General features: G+C 37.5%; 1 protein-coding gene across 1 annotated transcript in view; it reads right to left on the bottom strand.

Annotated features, from left to right (window-relative positions):
• Nucleotides 1-1,701: 1,701 nt before the first annotated feature.
• Nucleotides 1,702-23,579, bottom strand: part of TRPM6 (transient receptor potential cation channel, subfamily M, member 6) — a 97,233-nt gene continuing 75,355 nt past the window's right edge. Inside the window, exons 27-36 of the mRNA XM_009999797.1 lie at nucleotides 23,455-23,567; nucleotides 22,379-22,526; nucleotides 15,812-15,862; nucleotides 13,466-13,531; nucleotides 10,815-11,101; nucleotides 10,203-10,285; nucleotides 9,473-9,678; nucleotides 7,439-7,490; nucleotides 2,693-2,799; nucleotides 1,702-1,823 (exon numbers count right to left, since the gene is read on the bottom strand). Of these exons, the coding sequence (XP_009998099.1) occupies nucleotides 1,702-1,823; nucleotides 2,693-2,799; nucleotides 7,439-7,490; nucleotides 9,473-9,678; nucleotides 10,203-10,285; nucleotides 10,815-11,101; nucleotides 13,466-13,531; nucleotides 15,812-15,862; nucleotides 22,379-22,526; nucleotides 23,455-23,567 (1,235 nt within the window). The remainder of the gene's footprint in view (nucleotides 1,824-2,692; nucleotides 2,800-7,438; nucleotides 7,491-9,472; nucleotides 9,679-10,202; nucleotides 10,286-10,814; nucleotides 11,102-13,465; nucleotides 13,532-15,811; nucleotides 15,863-22,378; nucleotides 22,527-23,454; nucleotides 23,568-23,579) is intronic.

The following is a 23,579-nucleotide window of genomic DNA, read 5'->3' as shown; positions in this document are numbered from 1 at the left end:
GAAGACAACTTCCTTCCTTCTTCTTCTCCCCTTCTCTTCCGTCCATGGCCGGTGTCCGGGGAGGACTCTGTTCATCCATCACCGTCGACCCTCAGGCTTGATCTCTCGTGACCCCCATAACTCTCTGCTTTCTCCAGCAGCAGCTCCGGGATTCCTTGGGACTCTTCCCAGTTCAGGGAAGTGCTGTGGGAGTTGCTGAGGGTGGGGGGTGGTGAGAGGCTTTTGCCCATACCTGAATATATATCTGTATATAATTGTATATATTTTCTTGTATCATTCATTAGTGTTTTAATTAAAGCTGTGTAGTTTAGTTTTCAATCCAGCCAAGTCTCTCTCTTTTTCTCTCTCTCCTTCCCTACCTGGGTTGGGGGGAGGGGGGATCGAGAGCATTGTTGTCGGACCTGAGTCAAACTGTGACAAATGTCTTCATGACGCTCTCAGGAACTGAAGGCACCTCAGCTGAACACAGTGTAGGTCATTAATGCCATCATCAATATAATAAACAATATAAAAACTGGGTACATATAACTACTGATTCCTTTGTGTACACAGACATTTTATACATATATAAAATGGATGATAGATCATAACAAATAGATCCCTTAAACATTCATATTTACTGTCAGTCAATGGTGGTGGAAATATGATTTTGTTTCTTACTTAAGTACAAAGTTTTCTGTTGACTCACATTTCAGCACAGGGTATTGCTACTCAATATCAAAGTACAAAATTGCTTTAATGATATGAGCTTTAATACAACACTAGTTGTATTAAATATACTTCTGCTAAGCATTTCTTTTCAATCTGTATTCTAGAAAAGTCATATTGCACATAACTGATTTTTGTGTTTTTTGAACTCATACAGAAATCACATTACATGACAGATGCAAAAGCTGCAAAAGAAAACATATAATAATATATGTCTATATAATAACACGCACCACTGTTAGACAAAAGTCCTACATACAGCATGACATTGACAGCAAGAAGTAAAATAAGAAATGGAGCATATTATTCTTTGTGAATTGTAAAATCTTTATTGCCAGTTACAACTTTAAAATATTCTGAAGCTAAAACATTATAAAGAATGACAGGTCCTGCTTAAAAGTTGAATCATGTTCAAGGTTACTCTACATGTTTGTATGACAGATGATAAATTTTTCAATTTCATTAACTCAAAATGTTCAATAAACTAATTCTTCATTGTTCAACTTGTTCTTGGTAAGTGAAAAGAATTCAAGGTGAAGCTCCCATGAAATTTTTCAGCCTACCTGCTATATCAGTAGCTATTGTTTAAAACACAAATTCATTACTCATATATTCTTGGTTTGTCTCTGCATCAAAATCAACAATAAAGAGGAAGCAGTATTCTGCAGTTTCCTGGAGAGCCTCCTACTCCCAAGGAAGAGTAAGTCTTAAAAAAAGAAAGAAAGAAAATCAAAAATGAGACAGTTGATGCAGCTAAGGGTGATCTGCTCTTAGGAATTTACTGTACCAGAAAGACCAGCACAATAGCACAGAAGGGGAGTAAATATTGGGAATTTTATTTTTTTTTTAATTCCTTGCCTGAAGGGCCTCTAGAGGGCAGACAGATGCTGCACTCACGTATTTGCCTTTTGTTCTTTTGGACTGACCCATGGCAATGAGAAGAAGTAGGTTTTACAGCATGCAAACCCATGGGCTGGGCTCACAGCCACCACTTCACAGCCTCGTGTCATACTGCAAAGGCTCATCTGCATTGTCAGCTCCTCTGGTGCTTGTCTCCATTTCTATTTCAGGGGCTGGACTGACCCTTTCCAGTATGTACTCATTTCTTCTCAAATCTATGGCAAGAAAAAGCCAAGTAAATGTTTGAAGAGCAGATACACCCCAGACAGTGTCCAACCCATGTACTGGTGGCAGCCTGTTGACTGCTTCCAGGAGGAAAAAAGATCTGCAGAGGGGCAATCAGAGCCAAGCAGATGAGATTAATTAACCTTCCCTATCTACTCATTCAGCTGATTTTTCCCTTCTATTACCTCTAGCTAATACAGATACAAATAATCAAACACAATAACACTGCAGTTTCTGCTTCAGAATCAAACAGCAATTATTACTCCATGTAGGCACTGAAAGGAAGAAGCTTTCACTGAGAAAAAAATACGTGGGTGAAATTAACCCAGAATAGCAATCTATTTTGGCTTCAAATCTTTTAAATCCATCACACATCAAACAGAAGAAAAAGCTACCAAATCTAACACAACAACAGGTGATCCCAGTAAGCAGAAGTAAGGGCTGCATGTATAGGATCCTATCCCAGGGCCAGGAAACCTCCAGTGAATTTTTCTCTTATTTGCCAATTTTTAGATCATTACTCTTTCTCATTCTAAAAATTACTGCTGATGTTATGTATAGCCATGACCCTGGAAAAATGAGCTACCAGTCTGTCAAAGCAAAAGAAACAGTCCAGTGGGTGTAAGTTTTTGTGCTGAATGTTAACATCAGGTTGATAGGCTTCAACCTTTAAACAGTTGCTGGACAAAAGAGCAAAGTAAAAAAGCAATACTCCTAGATCTGCCTTTGCAGAGAGAGGGTGCCTGCTATAATCTTTCAACTCAATAGAATTTTAATTCTTGTCTTCATAGTACGCCTAGGCCTTTACTGCCTTGCACTAGCTATAGGTAGATTAAAAAATAATCTTTACTTTGCATACCAGGAAGTTTCAGCCTCTTGCAGCAAGAGTTACAACGATGCTTTGTGATGAAGTTTCTTATTGCACCTTCTCCAAGGTTTGCTGGTCCAAACACCATCTTTCCAGATCTAAAAGAAATATTATTAAATAATCAGTGAACTAAAAATAAAGAGATTGTAGGGGATGGAGATGTTGATATTTTCTATTGTCTAAATCTGAGATGTTAGCTCATTGTATAAAGAAAGTCAAGGCTCAGAATACATCACAAGTTTCTTAGCTTTAAGACGCAAAAACTGCCATTTCTGGAAAAGTTCTAGCCTACATATTCCCCACAATGCTTTTCCTTCCTGCTGTGTCTCAGAGGTAGTCTAAAGGGAGACAAGACAGATGCAACAGTTCCTACTAAATCACGCAAAGTAAATTTGGACACAGTGATATTTAGACAACATATACCAGAATCAGAGTGACTCTGTGGCAGTCGCCAATCCTCATGAAGCAAATTGTTTGGTTCTGAGTTTGATGGTAGACACCTGCAAACAAACCAGAGCTAGCAAGCAGAGACCTAGTCACATTGACATGCAGCACAGGGGAAGACAACAAACAAACAAAAAGAAAAAAGAAACAAACAAAAAAACACACTATACTACTGACAAGCAAGGCTTTAAATTTATTTGCTTCTTCCCATGCTCATTTCCATATGTCTGCACTCAGGCCAGTTCGGCAACATTACTAGGGGATCCATTTGTGGAAGTGTATTGCATATTCTGAATTAAGATGACACAATTACAAACAGAAGCGAGCTGTGTCCACACATGTATTAGAAGTATCACGTAACTATATCAGATTCTTAATGTAGTCTGAAAGATTCCTGTTCATTAATTTTAATATTGCTCCACCATTATTCTCAATAATTTAATTGACATTCTAGACATCATGGAACACAGCACACAGGAAACACTTCCAAAGAAACTTCATGACTGCTGGTATTTTATTTTAATCATATGCAGACTGGAAACAACACATTTTAAAAATCTGAAGTCAATTACAGCTAAGAAGCTATAGAAAAAAATTTTAACTCTCTCAAATCTATCTGTAATCCACACAAAGAAAACATATTCCCTCTAAAGAAAGCAGTTTTCAAATATTACACTCCCCTCTTTTACAAAAGAGAAAAGCGATTATTAACTAAAACTACTACAGAAAGCTTAGTGTCTCTGGCATACACTAAAGACTATCTGTCCCCTGGACCATCTGAAGGACTTGTCTAATCGACCTTTACTACAAATTAGTATACCAAATGAAGCAAGAAGTGAAGTATTATTTAAATTCCATCTTTAAATGACACTTTAAATGACATTACACTATATAGCCATTTCTACCCCTTGATATAATTGAGTTAAATGCCAGGAAGAAGAGAACATACTTAAGTACTTGTTTGGGGAAGCACAGGAAATTGAGAAGACTTCACTAACCCCTAGGTTACAGAACCACTCTGATACTTCCTCTGATCTAACTGTTATTCCATGCAAAGCACAGCAAACAGCTCAAGACAGACTGATGATTTTCTCACATTGCTGTGAGATAAACAGGGATACTGTCTACAACCTATGAGAAGTAATCTTTACCCTCTACCCAGCACTGACAGTGGTTTAAAACAAATATTACCTTAAATTCAGAAAACTAGTTCAAGAAATATGGGGATAAATTGGGAAAATAACCAGAATTATCAGCAGCCTAGAAATCATGACATATGTGAAAAGATTAGGGGGTAGCCTAAAAAGAAAAAAAAAAAAAAAAAAAAAAAAAAAGAAGTTGAAGGAGAAGATGGTGACTATCTTTGAGCTTGCTGAAATTGTTTTCTCTATGTCAACAGTTGAGAGGACCAGAAACAAAAGTTTTGAGAAGGAAATAAGGAAAAATCTTTCCAGACAGTAATGATAGCAAACAATTAAAAAAGACACTCTGGGAAGATTTTGAGGTTCATCCTTGGAAGAGTGTCCATACAGGACCTGTAAAGCCAGGAATGACCCGGTGCAGAAGAACCAGCTGAGCTCTTTGCGTCCCTTCTAACCCTACAAATGTTTTCAAATCAACATCACTGTCCTTGTTATTCAAGTTCTGATTTTGTTTCAAAGCAGAGAAAAATACCAAGCCCAGCTTTCTGATTTCCCAAGCAGGTGCATTAACCTGAACTAATGGGCTTTAAAAAAACAAAACATGTTCCTTCTTTTATTCAGACCGTTACCTAATAGTTATGGTTCATAAATGCCTATCATATTGCACTGGGCTGGTGCTGGAAGGCAGGTAACACAAACTGTGCTGATGCAAAGAGTGCTTCTTATAGTGCAGAGCTACAAATGCTCAAGTAAGACATTTACAGGGCTTTACTGATGGAAGGTAAAGTCTGTTAGGGACTTTTTGGCAAGTAGCACTTTTCCAGGCAGGCACCCGAGTCTTTTATTCAATATGTTTTTGTAGATTGAGCTTCCAGTACACCTGCTCCAGTTGTGCACTCTTCTATAGCAGGAGTTCAGTTCATGAAGATGTTTTGTCTACTGGCAGCAGTTCAACTGTAAATTGTTTGGCAGGAAGTGCAAAGCTTGGTAAATATTCAATAGATTTGTTCTTTACAACACATGCTAATGAGTAGGCCAGAGAACATGGTCTCCACTCATTACTACAGCCTTCACCCCATCACTATCTGCCTGAGAACTTTCAAAAGGGAGAGTAAGAGACTTAGCACCTCTTACTCCTCCTTTTCACAAGTTTGTAATGAGATTTTGACTGCCAGCACCCTTTTTCTCATGTCTCTCAGCAAGCCTAATGCATCAGTTCTTTCCAATTGGAAATTCAGACCTCTGTTTTCCTCATCTCTGAATCTGCTTTTACTGACACTCTACACCTAGTGTCAGTGAAAGCTTTACCCATGTGAACTTCGTTGTGGATTTGGCAAGTAGTACATGCTAAAAAAAGCAGCTAGAGTATTGCTTATGAGGCAAATCTTCCCAGTGTTTGGGTAGTACAGGAGTCTGCAGAGACTTTGTGGTGTCACAACCTTGCTTCTATTTCCTGATTACTTCTGCTTGTAAAGGAGATCTTTTCATTAATATCACATAATTTTCTCATTTCAAACATCCTGTGCAGTGCAAATGGCCAGATCTTCAACTGATGTTCAATATCCGTGAACTTACACCAATTCGCATGGGCTCAGGATCTGAGATGTCACAATATCAGGCAGACTTTCCAAACAGATCTGTTATTTTGTTGTTGACTGTACATAAAACCAAGAAACGATGTGCTAGAGGTCACATTTTGTCATTGTAAAGCTGATTTCAAGACAGCATGCAGGATGCATAGAGGATTCATAGGATGCATAGAAGATTCATTACAAGATAATGACATAAGACACTAAATCAAAGAGGCAAAACAGAATTTAACCATAGGTAGTGCTAAAATTTGTATCAGCCCTGTTACAGTTTACCACTGATCTGAAAAGTCCACTTGGCCAGTTTCAAACACAACTTTTATACATCTGCATAAATACTTTAAAATGTTCAATAAAATCCAATTAATAACTACATGTGTATCTGTCTGTGTATCCTAAGCTATCCTTGTGCTTTTGTCACAGAAAACCTTTGACCTAATTAGGACAAAGTCTTTGCTCCTGTGAGGTACTCAGCATATTTTTTATGTTTCTTCCAAAATAAATGTTTTTATGTGTTACACAATACACTTTCATATTAAACATTCATAAAACATTAATACATTTATTACTAATCTTATTAATGAAATGTTAATGGTGGTCCCAGAACCAAGAAGGTGCTTCCAAAATTAACTTGTTCTGAGTTCTAGGCAAGTCATCTTGTATTTCTCCAGTTAATTGCACTTTGCATTGAATCACACTATTGATATTTCTATCTTCTTGTCTTCCAAACATAAGACAACCCTTCAAACGGATGACATGAGTTCAGTGAGAGGAAGTCAAGCTGAGTACAAGACAGTGGAGGGAAAAGGGTTTGAGGGCACTGCTGGAGAGACTCCCCAGAGAAGAGGACTCTACAGGACAGCAACCATCCACACTACTGCTTCTTCTCTCACTACAGCAAATATCAACGATGGGCAAAGTCACAGGATGGGCAAATAGCCATAGTTCTGATTCTGAAATTTGATGTATGAAGGCAGACTATTACTTCCATGCAGTCTCTCTAGTTTTTGTATCTTTCCATACACAATTTACAATATCCATATCACAGCTCAGAAACTGTAACGTGCAGTATGTTTAAACGTACCATGAGGATCTACTGAAAAGATCAGAGATCCAGAGGCCTTCTCCTCATCATATTAAGGTATTGTGGCCCCATATGCTCCATGAAACAGTGTCCTGTTAGGTAGGCAAAACCAGACTGTCACACTTAAATTACTGTTTACCTCCTTTAGTGCAAATTTGTGAAAAGGCCTACAGGGTCTTATATGTCCCACTCTTGATCTTCCTGTACAGCCCTGAGAAAAACCCCTGTGGTCCCAGCACAGCAACACCAACTCTCCCCATCGTATGCTGAGAGTTGGGATACTTAGAGTTCCCAAGTCCACAGTCCTCCAAAGCACAGTAGGGGATGTAGTCTCTCCACTGCCATCACACTTACATTGAACCCAAAGGCCATGCAAAAAATCATTATATCTCTCACATAAAACACAAAAATACCCTAAAGATGCAGACTGTTAGCAGAACATCTGAAATAAGAGACAACTTCAACAAAAAAAACCTACATTTTGTCTTCAGGTTTAATCACAGATGGATCAGTAAGGTTTTCCCCAACACCTACAACAAAATCAACAGTGTGTGTTACAAATCACAGCGTAATGAAATTTCAGTGTTATGAAATTGGTCATGATTTCATAATCTGGCATTTAAAAAATATGTAATTGTCAATTTTCTTCGTATATCATAAAGTGTCACAGTTAGAGTGGTCATGAGTAAAAATGAAAATGTTACGGGTATAAAAATCTGTTCAGTTTTGGCAAACATACAGAGCTTTTATTAGAGACCTGACTTCAGCTGCTTTGAGGTTTATTTATATGTAGAAGGAAGACTTCTGCAAATGCGCTAAAAACTGTGCTGAAGCTCAACTAAGAAAAATGTGAGCATCTGTAAGACTGCTATTTAACTTGGAGTATAAGTATCAATCAGATGTGGATCTCACTGATATCAAGAGATGTGGTCTCAGATACATATTCTCTTCAAGGCTCAACAAACAAAAGAAGCCAAACAAGCACCAAATTCATTATTTGGAAATGCTTGTGTCTGATATCCCTTTTTTTCTTCTGGATGGCCATGTAAGCATATTACATAAATAAATAATTTCATTATGATACCTGAATGGTGATGCCTTTGTTACTGAGTTCCCCAAACTGATGACATACTACCATTTTACCAAAAAGTTTTTTTCTTACATCCAAGGAAATCACTGTACTTTTACTCTAATGAAGCATGTCTGTGGTCATATGATTTGCAATTCTTTTTACTTCAATAGGCCACTGATCAAAAGTTTATATTCTACAATGAGCACTGGTAAAGACGATGTAAATAGCGTATTGTGATCTAAGTACCACCAGACTGCAATACTCTTCAGTGAAGACCAGCTCAGTTGATATAAAATAGACAAAATATGGTGTATATGTATGCAGAGATAGCCTTACATAAAGCATAGCAAATTTATAGAGATTAATCTTATTAGAACTCCAAGGGGAGCTGCCTTCACACTTTTCCTAAACTCCAGCTTAAAGAACTACAAGATAAACACAAGGCCAAAACTAGAGCAGATTTCAGTTTGTTTGAGATGGAAACTGAAGCAGCTCCAGTCTTGATGAGATTTACATAGATGTTTAAATTATCTATATTTGAGCCAACACAGCTGATCTGGAACTGTCAAGAGTTGCACAATAAACCCAAGCACACTTCAGACAAATTCTACTAGGCTATGGTGAAGACAGACTTTTTCTGTACATTTTTTCATGTGCAGCTAAAACCAAAAGAAGGCAAGGATGGCATTATAGGTTTGTTTTGCATAATAAGCATGTCTTTTTGTAATTCAGAGCTTCTGGATGCTGTAAAATGCAAATATGTTAAGCCTCTGTCTACCTATACACATTTCCCTTGACAGAAATGACAAACAATACTGTTTATACTGTTTGATGGGTGCTGTTTGTCTTCTGAACATTGTCAACTGTTTTATCTCTTTAAAATATGCCATGTTCCCACTTACATATGTACACTAAAATGAACACATGCCCTTTGAAGGAGTCACCAGATTCTGTGAATAGTATTCAGGCTTGTAGCTTATGTAAACTGGTTACAGATTTATTAATATGAAAAATAAAATATACAGACAGTAGTTTGCCTTATTCTGACAGATATACACTTATATTAATTGTGCATATATACATAGCTGTGTTTGAATCTCTGTATTATTTATGTATCTTAATAAAAATAAAAATATCTTAACTATGGAATGGTTTTACAGAGCTGGCTGAAATTATCCTGCACACTATCTACCTGTTTTTTTACTTATTCAGCCTATATATATTTGAAGCCAGATTATTTATTCATTACATCTACATTAATCCAGAGTGTTTCTGTGGATACTCATTTATCTGTTCCACACAGCAGACATTCAGTGTTTATTGAGCCTCTCCAGCATGTACATAAGAACAGAATTTGACCCATTCTTCATTATTAAATTATCTTTTGAGATAGTTGTTTTTTCATTTCATTTCAAACAGTGATCCCATGCTAGCTGTCACCTTGCAAATCCAGGACAAGGAGCTCCCCACGGGTGTACACATAGGTCCAGTGAGAAAAGGCCAGCATCAGCTCTTCCAGCAAGCTGCTGGGAGTAATCTCATCTCCATTGTTGTTGTTGTATTTCCGAAACTCGCCAGTCATGTACTTCTCTATGGTCAGCCACTGGTTTGCTGAATGGCAGTAGATGAGGAAAACTTCCAGGAACCTGTAGATATAAATGCTGTCTATCAGGTTCTGATGGGGTAATGAACATCCTCATTTCCAGCACATTGCATGATGCAAAGTAAATTTACCAAAAAAGAGGACAGATCTTCCCTAGCTGGAAAATTTTGAATAGCAGAAAGTATCAAATGGTAAGTAGCACAAAGGCTTTCTCTGTTTGAAACTCTCAAAACAAAGCATGTGATCAGAAGGTATAGTTCATGGACAAACAGAATAATCTGATGTATTCCAGCCCACTATAAATGAGCTATATCAAATTGTCTTTTGTTAATTGTATAAAGAATTTGTGCTTAAATCTAGGAAACAGTGTGATGAAGACGATTATTTTGCCATCACATGTAGCTACAAAGACAAAGTTCAAAGCTGCATACTTTGCCTCTTAAAAAGTCAATTAACTATCATTAGACTGTCTGTTCTATCTCAGACCACTACAGAAAATATGACTGCACTAGACAGAGCTGAGAAGAGAAAACTTTGGCATGTAATACTTAAAGACAGTGATTTTACCTTGGACTATAGGGAACAGTATGAGGCTTCACTTGATTGAAGGTATAGATTAACTTCTGGGCAGCCCTTTGTTGTTGGATCTCCTAAAGAAAACAATGTTATAAATATTACTTTTATTTTCAGGAAGTTCCCCCACTAAAGCAAGGTCCTCTAGAGTCCAATGCAACACTGCTACATGGAGCACAATCCTCTGAGTTCTGTCACACAGCCAGCTCTCAATCCACCTCACTGTCTATTTATCTAGCCCACACCTCCTGAGTTTCTTAATGAAGATGTTATGGGAGACAATGTCAAAAGCCTTGCTAAATGTAAGGTAGATAATGTCCACTACTCTCCCTTCATCTAGCCAGCCAGTTTCATCATAGAAGGTTAGCAGATTGGTCAAGCATGATTTCCCCTCAGTGAATCCATGTTGCCTTCTCCCAATGACTTTCTTGGCTTTCACATATTTTGACATGATGTTCAGAATGGTACCTTCCTTAAAAGTGTTTTCCTTTCCAAGACATAACATCAAACCACATCTACCGTGCTGAAGGCGATCACATGTAAGAAGAATAACATTTAAGATACATCAGGCTAGATCAATCAGTGTGCCTTCAAGTCTGAACTCACCCTCAGGCAGAGATGTAACACTGTGCCATCATGAAAAATCTTTTGCCATGTCTGAACCACCTCTGGCAGAAAAGACTTCACAATAAATACTTGGCCCAACTTTAATACATCATTCTCAGACCAAGTACAAATAACCTTCATGGCCCTCCGCAGACCCCCATCCATCTCCTCCCGTGACAGGACTTGGATCATTGCAGCCGTACCACGCTGGGACCAGGAAGACATGCTTTTATCAAGGTTCATAGGTGAACTTTCCTCTAGTCGATAGACTGTCACTTCCTCCCCAGCTTAAAATAAAGGAAGTTTTGTTAGCAGACTTCACATTGCAGAAATGGGAGAGAACTGCATTTTTATTTGGTACCTTAAAATAACGTAACACTTTTCATAACTTTGTAAACCATACTTTAAAATAGAGCTTTTTTATCATTACTGTTCATCTTCACAAAAACTTCCCCAGCTTAAATTTACACTACTTACTATGTACATTCCATTTAAGATCAACTGTGATAATCTTAAGTAGTCAAAAGTACTTGTATGAAACCTCTAAACAAAGGCTAATTTAAGACCTCCAAAACACTTCCAAACAAACAGATCTCATTGGTATTCTGGTCTATATAAATTATTCTCATTTGCCACAGCTTTCCAAGTAAATACAGTTGACGTTTGAAAGTACATCTTTTTAAAGGGTTAACATTTTATTTCCAGCATATGAACTCTAACTATCCTGCCTGTGGCTCTCTCTGTTTATGCACTTATGTGGAAAGGGAGATTTTTAGTAAGATACCTTTCAAATCAATCAAGATCCATAGAATGCTCAGAGTATTCTTGTAATTATGCTTGAGGAAAAAAAAAAACACAACTACAAACAAACAAACAAAACGAAACAAACACAAAAAACCTCCACACCTAGCAAATAAATGTGAGAAAACCCAGACACAGCTTGTAATAGTTACCAACTACAAAATTAAAGGACTAGAGACTGACATCTTTTAATGCAAAAAGACAGCTGAATTGTTTCCAAAGTGGTGACTTGGACACAATGAGCCAAGGAAATTAGACTGAAAAGGACAAGACTTTTCTTGGAAAAAGGAAACCTAGGAGAACAAGCTAAGGCAAATTAATAGGAAATATACAGTTTTTGTGTTTAAGATTTGCTTTTTCCCAGAAATTTCATAGTTACTTGTACTGCACAAAATTTCAGATGTTCTACTCCTGCTAATAATACTGTTCTGAAAGCAGAACAAACTTGGTGAGCTTTAACTCAGTGTTAAGCTGTTTCCCTAAATAGTTGCAATAGCATTCTTCATGTAAGTGAGACACCTTTCTCTTGACATCATTTGGAAACCAACATAAAAGTGGACTGATTTTTTTAAACCTGACCTTCCTTCTTGCAACTCACATTATTTGCAATGGTAATTCATAAGAAACAGGTTTTCATTGGCAAGTGCAATGAGGTTACTACATCTGCAAAAAGGCAGAGAATGTCATAAGGAAGGACAAACTCCATTCTGTTTAGTAGACTTCCTCCCCACTCCCAAAACCACCTTCATCAGTTAGCACAAATGTAGGTGCTGTCCAATACCACAATTTGTGTATATTATAATTTCAAATAATGCACAGGAAAAGCCAATGTCTTATAGAAAAGACAGGCACTAGAATAAAGATACCATAACTAGACAAATTTTTTAAATTTTTCATTAATTCTTAATTTTATTATCTTTTGACAATTTAGTAGCTAGAAAGGTGTCTCCTGGGAGCTTCAAAGATTAGAATGTTCAATATGCTCACAGCTACATTAATTATCTGCAGTAATCTGGTCCCAAGAAATCCTATGATGCTGCAAGTATCAACAATTATTTGCTGTGATAGAAAATATTCTACTCATTGAAAAGAAGGTACCTAGATTTCAAGTGTCTAGAGGGAGAGCTTCTGCTGTTAGCCAACACTGCACACTTATTTAATAACACTTCCAAAATATTTATATATTATTCTCTACGACTCTTCATTTACAGCATAGTTCTTTTTTCCTTGGTGCACTACAAGTCGCCTGTAACAGGTACAGGTGTAGTGACTTTTCAACCAGTCACTGGCTTTCTTCTTGTTAGGGTATGCTATACCTGTATCTACAAGCATGTGTGTGTGTGTGTGAGAGAGAGAGAGAGAGAGAATGAAGGTAATAAGGTTAAAGGGAGTCTTCTTGCTGTCTTCAGCTATCCTAATGACAGGTACAGAGAAGACAGTGTTAGACTCGTCTCTGAGGTAGACAGTAATCATACGAATACCAACAGATATATGCTACAGCCAGGGAAACACCAACAAATACTGGCAAAAATACTAGGTTCACAGTGAAGTCAGTCAAACACTGGAAGAGGTTGTCCAGAGAGGCTGAGGAATGTCCATTTAAAGACAAATTCAAAATGCTATTGGACAGCAACATGATCAGAATTGACTGCAGAAGGAGTTGCACCAGATGACCTCCAAAAGTCCCTAAATTACCACGATTTTATCCTGGTTCACCTCTTTTAGGAAAAAAAAAATAAAAAAAAAATTGCTCAAAATAATCTGAGGAAGTATCTCAAACACAATCTTTAAAAAGATAATGCACTAACTATTTATAAAGCAAAAAACAGAACCAGGAAGTTGATACTCACCGAAGAGCTGGATTGGTGTAAATGGTATGGTCTGAGCAAGTCTCATTAAGTTGTTTCTTTCAACAGCTGCAAACAATATAGATTTCACTACTATACTGAATAAACAACAAGCTGGCTGAGTTTCAAAAACATCTAGCAGTGTTTTAGTGTAGCGTACAAAGCCAAGAAGGCTGAGGTGTGATCCTGTGTCAGATGTGATCACTATTCTACCTAGCTAGCAACTCCCCCCTGCATACCCATGGTATCTCACAAGCAGCAGCTGACACTATTTCCCCTGTTCGTTGATTCCCTTCTTCCAAGGAAACAAAGTCTCTGGGATAAGCCCCCTGCACTCTGGCTGGAAGGACTGCTTCTGCTAATTCTTCATCCTTCTTCTACCAACGCCTGCCGCTACTTCCTCAATCTGCCAGCTCCAGTGCAGCAACATTCACACTGTACCAATGAGACGCACTGGCCCCAGCTGCACTCACTGACTGTCTCTGTCAGGTTCAGAACCACCTGGGGATTTAGCAAGACATCACAGGAAAATACAAGCTTGCCCCACACAGAGCACTGCTTCTTCATCTGAGCTACTTGACAAACAACATCAGTAGCATTATTATATCTCCCAAATTGGCACCTTATTTCTCAAACACCTTCAAAACTTCAGAGGGCCAACTGAATATTTATGGATTTGTCCTCCCACTAATTTAGTTATCAGGAAGGGGAAGAGAGCTATGGAGTAAGCTGCAAAGAGGGCAAGACTTGAACAAGGAGGCAGTTTGGATGCTACAGTGCTGACTGCCTCATTCTCCTATTCAATGACTAAAGATAAAGCTAGTGTTCAAAGCAGAGTTTGGACCACAACACAGCTGTCTCTCTCTGTAAAGCAACCAAAAAGCTCCAATGGAAAAGTTTTCCAGAGCTAGGACACTACCTATCCTTCTTTTGAAGATTACTCTCTGAGCAGAAATTAAATAGAGATTATTTAGCCCCCCCCCCCCAAAAAAAAAAAAAAAAAAGAGAGCAAAGGAGGACCCATGACATGCCAACCCATGAATTAGGATCCTCATTTGAGAAGACCTGTATTTCAGACTTCAGTTCAAGGCTTGATTATGTGTGTTGAATGCAACAGGCACTGGTTAATATGCCTGAAGTTTTGGAGCATGGACTGAAAATCAAGGTTCTCCCTTGATGCCTCACAAGTAACATGCTTATGCTCTAGTCAAGAAAACAGTGGATAGCAGGGACTAGGATGTAAGCAGGGGAGCAACTAGACCTGCGTCAACTGTCCAACCCTGCCAGCACTCACTCCAGGGCCTCTGGACAAAATGTAAACTTGAACCAGCTGCTGAACTTGGGTCAAAACTCAAGTTCTTTTGGGTGTGCAGAGAGGCAGAACTGTATTTGCCTGCAGGATGTGATAGCGGAGATACGGTATATGGTGCAGAACTTTTTGTATCAAACTTTTAGGCTGAGATGGCTACATTCTATCTTCCTAAGGAAAGAAAACCTACACTGGAAACCTCTTCAGATGTTTGTCAACATGTAATGGAAACTACTCTCATCTGTGCTAAATCCTACCTAATCTCACATGGCATGCCTGACAAGCGCCAAGTTAACCACTGCAACAATGCCATGTCAGAGAAATTACTCCTTTACACTGATGACAAAGTAGGAAGTGTTATTCCCAGTGAAATTCTTGTCGATTTTTGAACTTCAGAAGGCTACTAATGTTTCTGGTTTTCCCTAGGCTTCCCTTTAAAGGAGGCCAAGTCCTGTAGGCAACAGAGACATCTACTGGCAAGCTCTCCAGAGTTCTTCTACGGGAAAAACTGAAATCCAAACCTTGTGGGAAAATCTGTGCATACTCAGTTCAGAAAAAGACAGGACTGCAGGCAATTAGCATACAAATTATTTATTCTGTGCCAGATTTCCAGAGTTCATAGGTATAAAAACACAGATTAAGCAGTACAGGACCAATTAACTGAAGAAAACAATTCCAGAAAGTACAAAGGAGGATGTGGGAGGTGTGAGGGGAAATGACAGCTATAAACAAGTGAGTGCCTCTTCTGCCCTCCCAGGAATCAGAGCTCTATTCGTTGTTTCCACTGATATTTTGAAAGTGATTATCTACATTCTGCCCCAGATTTGCCAGAAATACCCAGATTGCAGCAATTAGCAGCAAGAAAATAATTCATAATTTCCTCACTGGGGTGTTTGGCATAAATCAATTCAGAAGATTCTTAGCAGGGGGCCATTGTGCAACTCTTCAACATGAAAATCACAGAGGATGACAGGGGAACAACTATTGCTCTTTTTAATTTGTTAAATTACTCAGATATTTTTCTTGTGTCTCCTGCTTACCTGAGTAGTGATGATGCAGATCTTGAGATGTTTTCAAGCAAGCAAAGATATCTGAAATAATGTTTAAAGGATCATTACATTATTTGTTATAGCAGGGATAAATGCATTATTTTTTAATTCCTTCCATCTCAGCGTTTGTCATGAAACAGATTAACCAGAATTACTGTCTCAGCATTCAAAAGAGAAGAATTACAAATAGGCTTTAACTATGTTATAACGTACATTATATTGGCACATTTCAGTCATCAATGTAATATAGCCAGATGACTTATTTATTCAGGGAAACGGTGGGAAACTTGTGATGTTAACCTGAAGGACATGTAGCTTCTCTAAGCCAGCTACACCTCTGGGATATTCAAAGCACTTTTCTGTTCATCATGCTTCACAGCCTCCCAGAGGCATGATTTTTCCAACTCCATTCTCAGTCATGAAGTATTCCATTAACTATACTATTACACCAAAGTTATAATAATATTGTCCCATTAACCCATAACATCTATAATGATGCTGAAGTATAAACAGACAAATAGTTTCTGTGGTTATATTAACAGGCATAGCCAGATCAAATTTGGTCCAAAATCTTTCTTATAAAAAGCTTCTATAATATAGCCAAGATTAATGAGCATGTTTCCATTAATTAGATGAAACCACTTTGTTCTATTGGAAAACAATCATTCTAAATGCCAGATTTCAGAAAATACGTATACTGTACTGGTTTTAGTTCTGAAAAATGAGATAATAAAAACTGAATCTTCATAAAAATATTTGAAATACTACAGTTTTCCACTTTGTGTATTTTATTTGCTTGCATTCCCTTTTCTAGTGAAAAAGATCTTAAATAAAAAAACATAAAAAGACATTGGGGGAAGGGCTAGTACTTCCACTGAGTGCCCCTGGTGATTCAAGGTCCCTTTCTTGCTGGACCCAACCAGTTTTGTTTCATTTTGTATGTTGTAAAACAATCAACATGAAGAGGGAGATGGCAGCTAAGCCATTTCTTTTGAGGATAGGAAAACTGGATTTTAATCAAAGCAATGGTGCACTCTAGAGAGTAGCCCCACAACTCCCTAACCTTGCAGCAGTGTGCTTCTGCACCGCAGCGATTTGTGCAGTCAGACGCAGAAAGAGCAGCACTTGTCGGGGAGACAAGTCTTATAGTGACTCATTCCTGCATCACAGCTAGCCTCAAAAAGAGACAGGTGCCCAGCTGTTAAGCCTCTCACAGCTAATGGCACGTTAGGAAAATTGGAAGACAGACTAAGAGGCAACGAATATAATTGAAGTTAACTATCACTCTGCTTTTGCAGCACAAAGCCATCCCTTGTTATAAACTTGAATTTCTTCATTGGCCATTTCATAATAAATGCAATCCTTCACTGATTTCATCATTTCAGGGAAACCACTCAAACAGAAAAATTACATCAAACTGCAACTTGAAAAATCAAGCATACATAAAAAATGTCATATCAGAATTTATCCTCGGGATCCCCTAGACTGCCAGGGATGAAAGCAGCACCATCATCTTCAAAGAGTTTCCTCCTTCTGGAGAGGACAACATTATTGGACAGACTAGAGTAAAAATAGATTCTTTTTTCTTTTTGTATTTTGAAGTTATTGTGAGAAACACATGTTCTCATGAAAAAATCTTTCATACTGAAGTGCAAATTAGTGAATAATAAATGACACAAAAGTTGGACATTTTCCTATAACCTTCCAACTATAGTAAATTAACTTCATTTTGGATTTTATACTTCAGAACTTTTAGAACAACATTTGCAGACAGGAATGAAAGTCATTGACAAGCAACCAAAAACTTACTGTGAGTTTCCTCTGAAGTTCTCAACCTGTTTAAAAAGCAAACATCTGGTATTTTACTTAAAAATTTCTGTAATTAAGCTAACACTAGTGCATATAAAGATGTCATCTACGTAAAGGCAAAACTCAGAAAGGTTTGATGCACAATCATGAACCAAAATAACACTCAGTGCAATTATGTTCACTGTAACAATCACCAAATACTCTTCAGTTACCAAAGAATAGATATATTTTTCTTTCTCTGCTTGAAGTTGAGCTGCATTTAAGACTCTGCACCACTGTTCCTATCATTTACACCACAATATCAGTTAAAGACTACTTCAATCACATACACATTGTTCATTTTTTCCTCAGTGTTGAAATGTATGCAAGGCTGCTCACTACACAGACTACTATTGCTTGCACAAAACCAGACTTTTTAAACTGATGGCCCTTTGGATTATAAATGTTGCAGAGAGACTATAGCATCAGAATTAACATTTAAGATAAAGACTTTGTTCAGAAGGCACTAGATGTGATTCACCTCACCGATCAGAGAGATTGCACTGAAAGCAACAGACTAAGTGACAGAATCAGGCCACACTCAACAGCCTTTAAGTCCTGCTGGTAAGTTTGCCTACTGCATATAAACAACTAGGTTATTTAAAAAAAAAAAAAAAAAAAAAAAAGCAACAACAAAATGGGTAAAAACCACAATATCATTTTTCCTCTTTCCATGGTGAAATCACATGGGATGTGACAGCTTTCTAGCATCTTATATTTTTTCTTATATGTTTTTATAACCACAGTGTTACTAAGTAAAAGATATAAAAGGGATTGATGAACATAAGAAAATTAAGAGGTACATAGATGAAGATGTGGAAAAAAATACCCCCAATATGAAGATAATGATCACTCAAGCTGGCAGGGGTGGGGGGAAACCACAACAGCATCAAAAACATTTCTGAAATCAACACACTTTCACTAAATATAACCAAAGCTTAATAAATACTAAAAACCCATTAAGAAAACCGAGCTAAATATTGTGTAAATGTGCAGACTCAGTGTGTAAGAGCTAAATCAGAGAATGAGAGAAGATTTCAGGAGCTGCGAGCATTTTAGTTATTAAAAAAAGGAAATGTAACAGCAAATGCAGCTTTGCATGCTCACTAGATTGGAACAATGACTAGTTAAAAATGCTATGGTGACCTTAGTGATTGAATCAGAAAATTGGATTATTGTTAGAATAAAAAGGAGTGTCTATTCCACCTAAAGTTATACAGTAAAGAAACTTTAAAAGACTGAATTGCTTTAACTTTTCATTTCACGTATCTGCCTTGTCCTAAGCATATCACAGAACTGAAGTGGAAACCCGCATAAAGCATACAAGCATGTGATTAATATCTTAATATGCAGATAATACATACCAAGAGTTCCTGTCCAGATTACTTTTTTCAGTGGCTCCAAATATGCTATTACTCAAATCCTGTAAAGAAGAGAGACATTTTTACTGATAAAATCTGCACATCACTGTCATATACACACTTCACAACTCAAAAAGACACAGTCCTAAAAACTCTTGTTGTTATGCTTATCATTAGCATGAAAAATGACACTAACAGGCAGGCAAATCACAGCACTGCCATACCTACACTAAAATGAAATTAATTGGCTCAAATTACAGTTTTTCATGCTGTCTCCATATATTTGAATGAAATAGTCAGGTACCCACCTGTATCTCGATACACTCACAAAAGCATGTTAAAGATCTTCTAATACAGACAGTATTGGAGAAGTCTCTTTATAATGGAAAATTCCAGTTTAGGAATAGGCCTTACAGTTGTTGAAAGTAATATGCACCCTAAACTTCCATAAAATAAGAAGACAATGGGCTAAGCAGCTTTCCAGTGATATTTAAATTATATCTTTTTGAGGTCTTACAGTGCTCAAGTAGTCTTTCAAACTTCCAGCCATATTAGAGAAAATTGGGCCAGCTGGGTCCTCCTAATATACTACTCAGAAACTTTCTCCTGATTGGTAGTCAGGAAGATTTCAATCCGCAACAGAAACAGAGCCCTCAAAAAAAGTTCAAATACAATAATGTTTAAAGATAAATTAACTAAAATTCTGCTTTAAATATGAACTAAAACTTAATTAACAATTTTCTAATTTCACTTGTATCTTCACCTGGTACCTTGCTTTCCAGAGGAAAAAATATTTAACAGAACCAAAGTCTTCCTTCCACACCCTTTATTTGCTTCCTGCTACTTGTCAGGAGGGAACATGAACCACTGGTGATAAATGGGTAAATCTGAGAAGTACCACTTCAGAAAAAACATATTTCTTAAAATATATCATACTCCAAGGGGAACAGTTGGATGCAGCAACATTGTTACATCTCAGCAATACACTTAAACCCTCACAACCCATACAGGTCCTGAAGAGAGGCATAGCGACTCAGTGGGTACTAGAGGCTGTATCATGAAAGAATAAATAATCTGAAGTTTGTGTTCTCAAAGTGACTAGTTGCAGCCTAAATCTAGTCTTGCTGTAATCAGTGGAATTTTTCTGAGAACTTTAAAAATCCTACCCTTGAGTTTTACTCAAGACATCGTAATGCGAGTTCTGAAAAGTTAGATTGCTTAGCCCAGTCACCCAGTTTCCCTGACTGTACTTTTATTTTGCTTCTTTGACCTTGTGTTCCACATTTCAAAGATGTATTGATTTAGATTTTAAGCTATTTACAGAATACAAAAACAGTAAATACATTTCTATTTCTCTCTCTCCCTCTATTCTTTCATACAAAACCCTGCCATTTTAAAAATTTAGATTCAAGCTCTCTTCTCTGGTATTTAGGATTCAAATTCTACAGCAATCAGAACAGCAGATCTGAAACTATTTGGCTTATGTTTATTCCTTAAAAAAGAAATAAATAAAAAAAATACAACTCATATCATTTACAGTTAAAATAATCTAGGCTTTTAAAGATCGTTATTTTAATAATCAAGAGTGCTATAAGAAAAACAAACAAGTAAGGGTGTTGGTGAAAAAGGAAGAGGAAAAGGTTATTTCACAGTTCCTTTTATTAGTTTATTCTTTGTTAATGTCCTTTCATACCTCTGAGATATCCCTACACAATGCAGTGAAAGATACACTTTCTTCCATTAGCTGCAACATTTTTAAAAAGATAGAAGTTTCTATAATCCAGACTGAGGCTACTTCTCTCAGTCATCAGGAAATATAAACTGGTCTAGTTCCATCAAAGTCAATGAGCCTATATTGAGTTACATAGTAAGAGGACTTTTACATTATAGACCTGCAAATAAATTTTGATAAATAAGTTATGGTGTTTGTAAGCCAGTGGTTAAGAAATCCAAGCTTTGCAATTATTATGAATACTTAACTCTGTCTGTGCAAGAAATAACCAACTCTGTGTGATAGACTAAGAACTATGTAGCTAACTTTCCAAAGTTTATTTCACTCCTTTAATCAATTCTGCCCTCAGGTTCAAGCTGTGTCTTCACTCATTGCTTAATGAAACATCCACACATGTATCATTTATGACCAGCCTTTTCATACTCAGAACCTTTCTGTGATTCAACAATTTAGTATCCTACTGAAATAACCTTAATAGAATGTTAGCAGCTGCTAAATCATTAATTTTCCCACACACACGTGCCAGCAGACAACAAAGTTCCTCATCTCTCAAGAGGTATTTCATGACAAAGAACTTAAAGTGCCAAGTCCAGAAACATCAGTAGAGCCACCTTGAACACAACCCAACCAAAACTGTGGACTGGGGTGTTATTGGATCTTACCTCTTGAGAATGACTCAGGTAATCACAGAATGGTATGGTATGCCTACTGATACCTTGATTTTTGGTTTTCTGGTGCATATATTTGCAGCGTTCCAAACCTAGTCAGAAGAGAGGGTGTCAGATATTTCCAGAGTCTAAATGAAAGTTCTACTGCTACCAACTAAACACCTATGCAGTGCTATAAAACAAACACCTATATATCATATTGCCCCAGTAGGCATGAAATGTAAAAAAGCAGTAACAGAATTTCACAGGGTTAAACTGTACTGTTTACATCCTCTGTCAGCAGATTTCAGAGGACTACAGCCCTTCTCAGACCATGCTGTGCTGAGTCACAGCATTCCCTGGTGCTTCTCCCAGTGCTCACAGGATGAAGCCAGTGAGTTCCATCACAGCAAAGCCTAAAGAGAAGATGAACCATGCAAAGGATTTATGAGAATGAAAGAGCTGTAGAATTGCTCAAAGAAGAGTAAGAATGCCATTCCCTTTTCATTCCAACAGACATGATACAGAATTAATTTCTTGCCTTCACATACATATTTCTGAGCAGTGAGTAATGAATATTGCATGCAGAGGATCTGCCAGCAGATATAGTATTGCAGAACTGCCTGTGAGTGTAAATGCCTTGAGAAATTCATAAGTGAGTTTGCCAGGATGCCAGTTTAGAGGAGACAAGGATATCATCCTCCTTGCTTCCCCCTTATTCCTGAGGATGATTACTCTTACCATCTCGCACATGAGACAGGCAGCACTCCTAGAAAGATTAAATTGACTTTCCATCCAACCCATGCCCATTTTGCCTATGCAATGACATAGCAAATAAACAAGTTGCGTTTGCCTACAACCTAATTCTTATTCTGTAAAAGTTATGCCATGAAATGAAAGTGGTGAATGATGCTTTGAACTTGTGAATTTTTATTTACTGCTTCTTTTTAAAAGCTGTTCTGAATTTTACCATCTTCAAAATACCACATACTTAGCTGACTGAATTTAGACACAGTGAGTCGATTCTTGCTGTGCTTCTCTTGCTCACTCCAGACATCAGTCTCTGCAGGCTCTGAGCTCACTTGGGTGTTCTGGGGACAATCATCCACTCTAATCACCTGGCAAAACACAGGAAAAAACAGCACGATTTACAGGATGACTTGCATTTCTGCAGTTCCTCTGACAGCCCATGACATAGCCTTTCAGAGCATCGTTGAGTGCCAGTGAACTCACACCCAGCTGATAAAAAGATTTTCCCATTTTTGTTACAAACTGTAGAAGACACATTGCTTCTGTCTAGTAAATACTACTGATGAGAGATCTAGCAGTACAGCTTTTCAAAACAAAAGTCTCTCAGAATACCTTCAGAGGTATTAGGTCTCACAGTTTAAGCCTAAGATCTGCTGCTGACCTGAGCACCTAATGTAAACAATTCAGTCTTCAGCCTTCATCTCATTAAACAGAGATAATTCTTTCCAGCAGACAGAGATCCTGAAAATCTCTTTATAACTTTATAAATAGATTTTTTTATACGTACACATACCTAGAGTTACAAAAGTTGCCCTGTACATAAGATTCAATCATTATGCTGTCTGCAAAGTGCTTAACGTTTCATAGTTTCAGAGAAAAATATTGTGAGACTTTTGTAGGCAGGATACAACATTACGAGGCCTACCTTGCTTGTTTGCAGTTGCACAACACCTGCATGTGGCTCACCGCTCCTTCAGTCTATTCTACATCATATGAAGCCTGCCTAGGTTCACCTGCCAGCTAAAGTGCAAGGACTGATACCTTCCTGTGTAAAATTAATAACCCTCCTGGTATACTATCTAGAAAAGTACTTAGCCTTCAACACATTCAAACAGAAAACCCACTAATTCAAATAAAAAGGAAATTAAACCAAAGACAGACATACAAAAAAGGCACCCCAATTTGCATGCAGCTTTTTAAATGTATGCATTTTCAAGCAAGACACACTGCAGAAGTGCTCTTAATGAATGAAATAGGCAGGTATAGGATATGTGATTCTCTTGCATCAGCACGTACCGGCACCTGAAGGGGTTTTTTATTCTTCTTCCCTCTCCCAGACTTTCCATCTCTGTTTTGTTGTTTTGCCTTTGTTGACTCATTGTGGTGTGGATCACCGGATCGAAAAGACTCTGTGGGAAAGA

This window comes from Chaetura pelagica, unplaced genomic scaffold (assembly GCF_000747805.2).
Source record: "Chaetura pelagica isolate M959 unplaced genomic scaffold, ChaPel_1.0 scaffold216, whole genome shotgun sequence".
Lineage (NCBI taxonomy): Eukaryota > Metazoa > Chordata > Aves > Apodiformes > Apodidae > Chaetura > Chaetura pelagica.
Note: the sequence above shows the minus strand (reverse complement) of the source record. Positions and strands in the feature narration are given on the sequence as shown.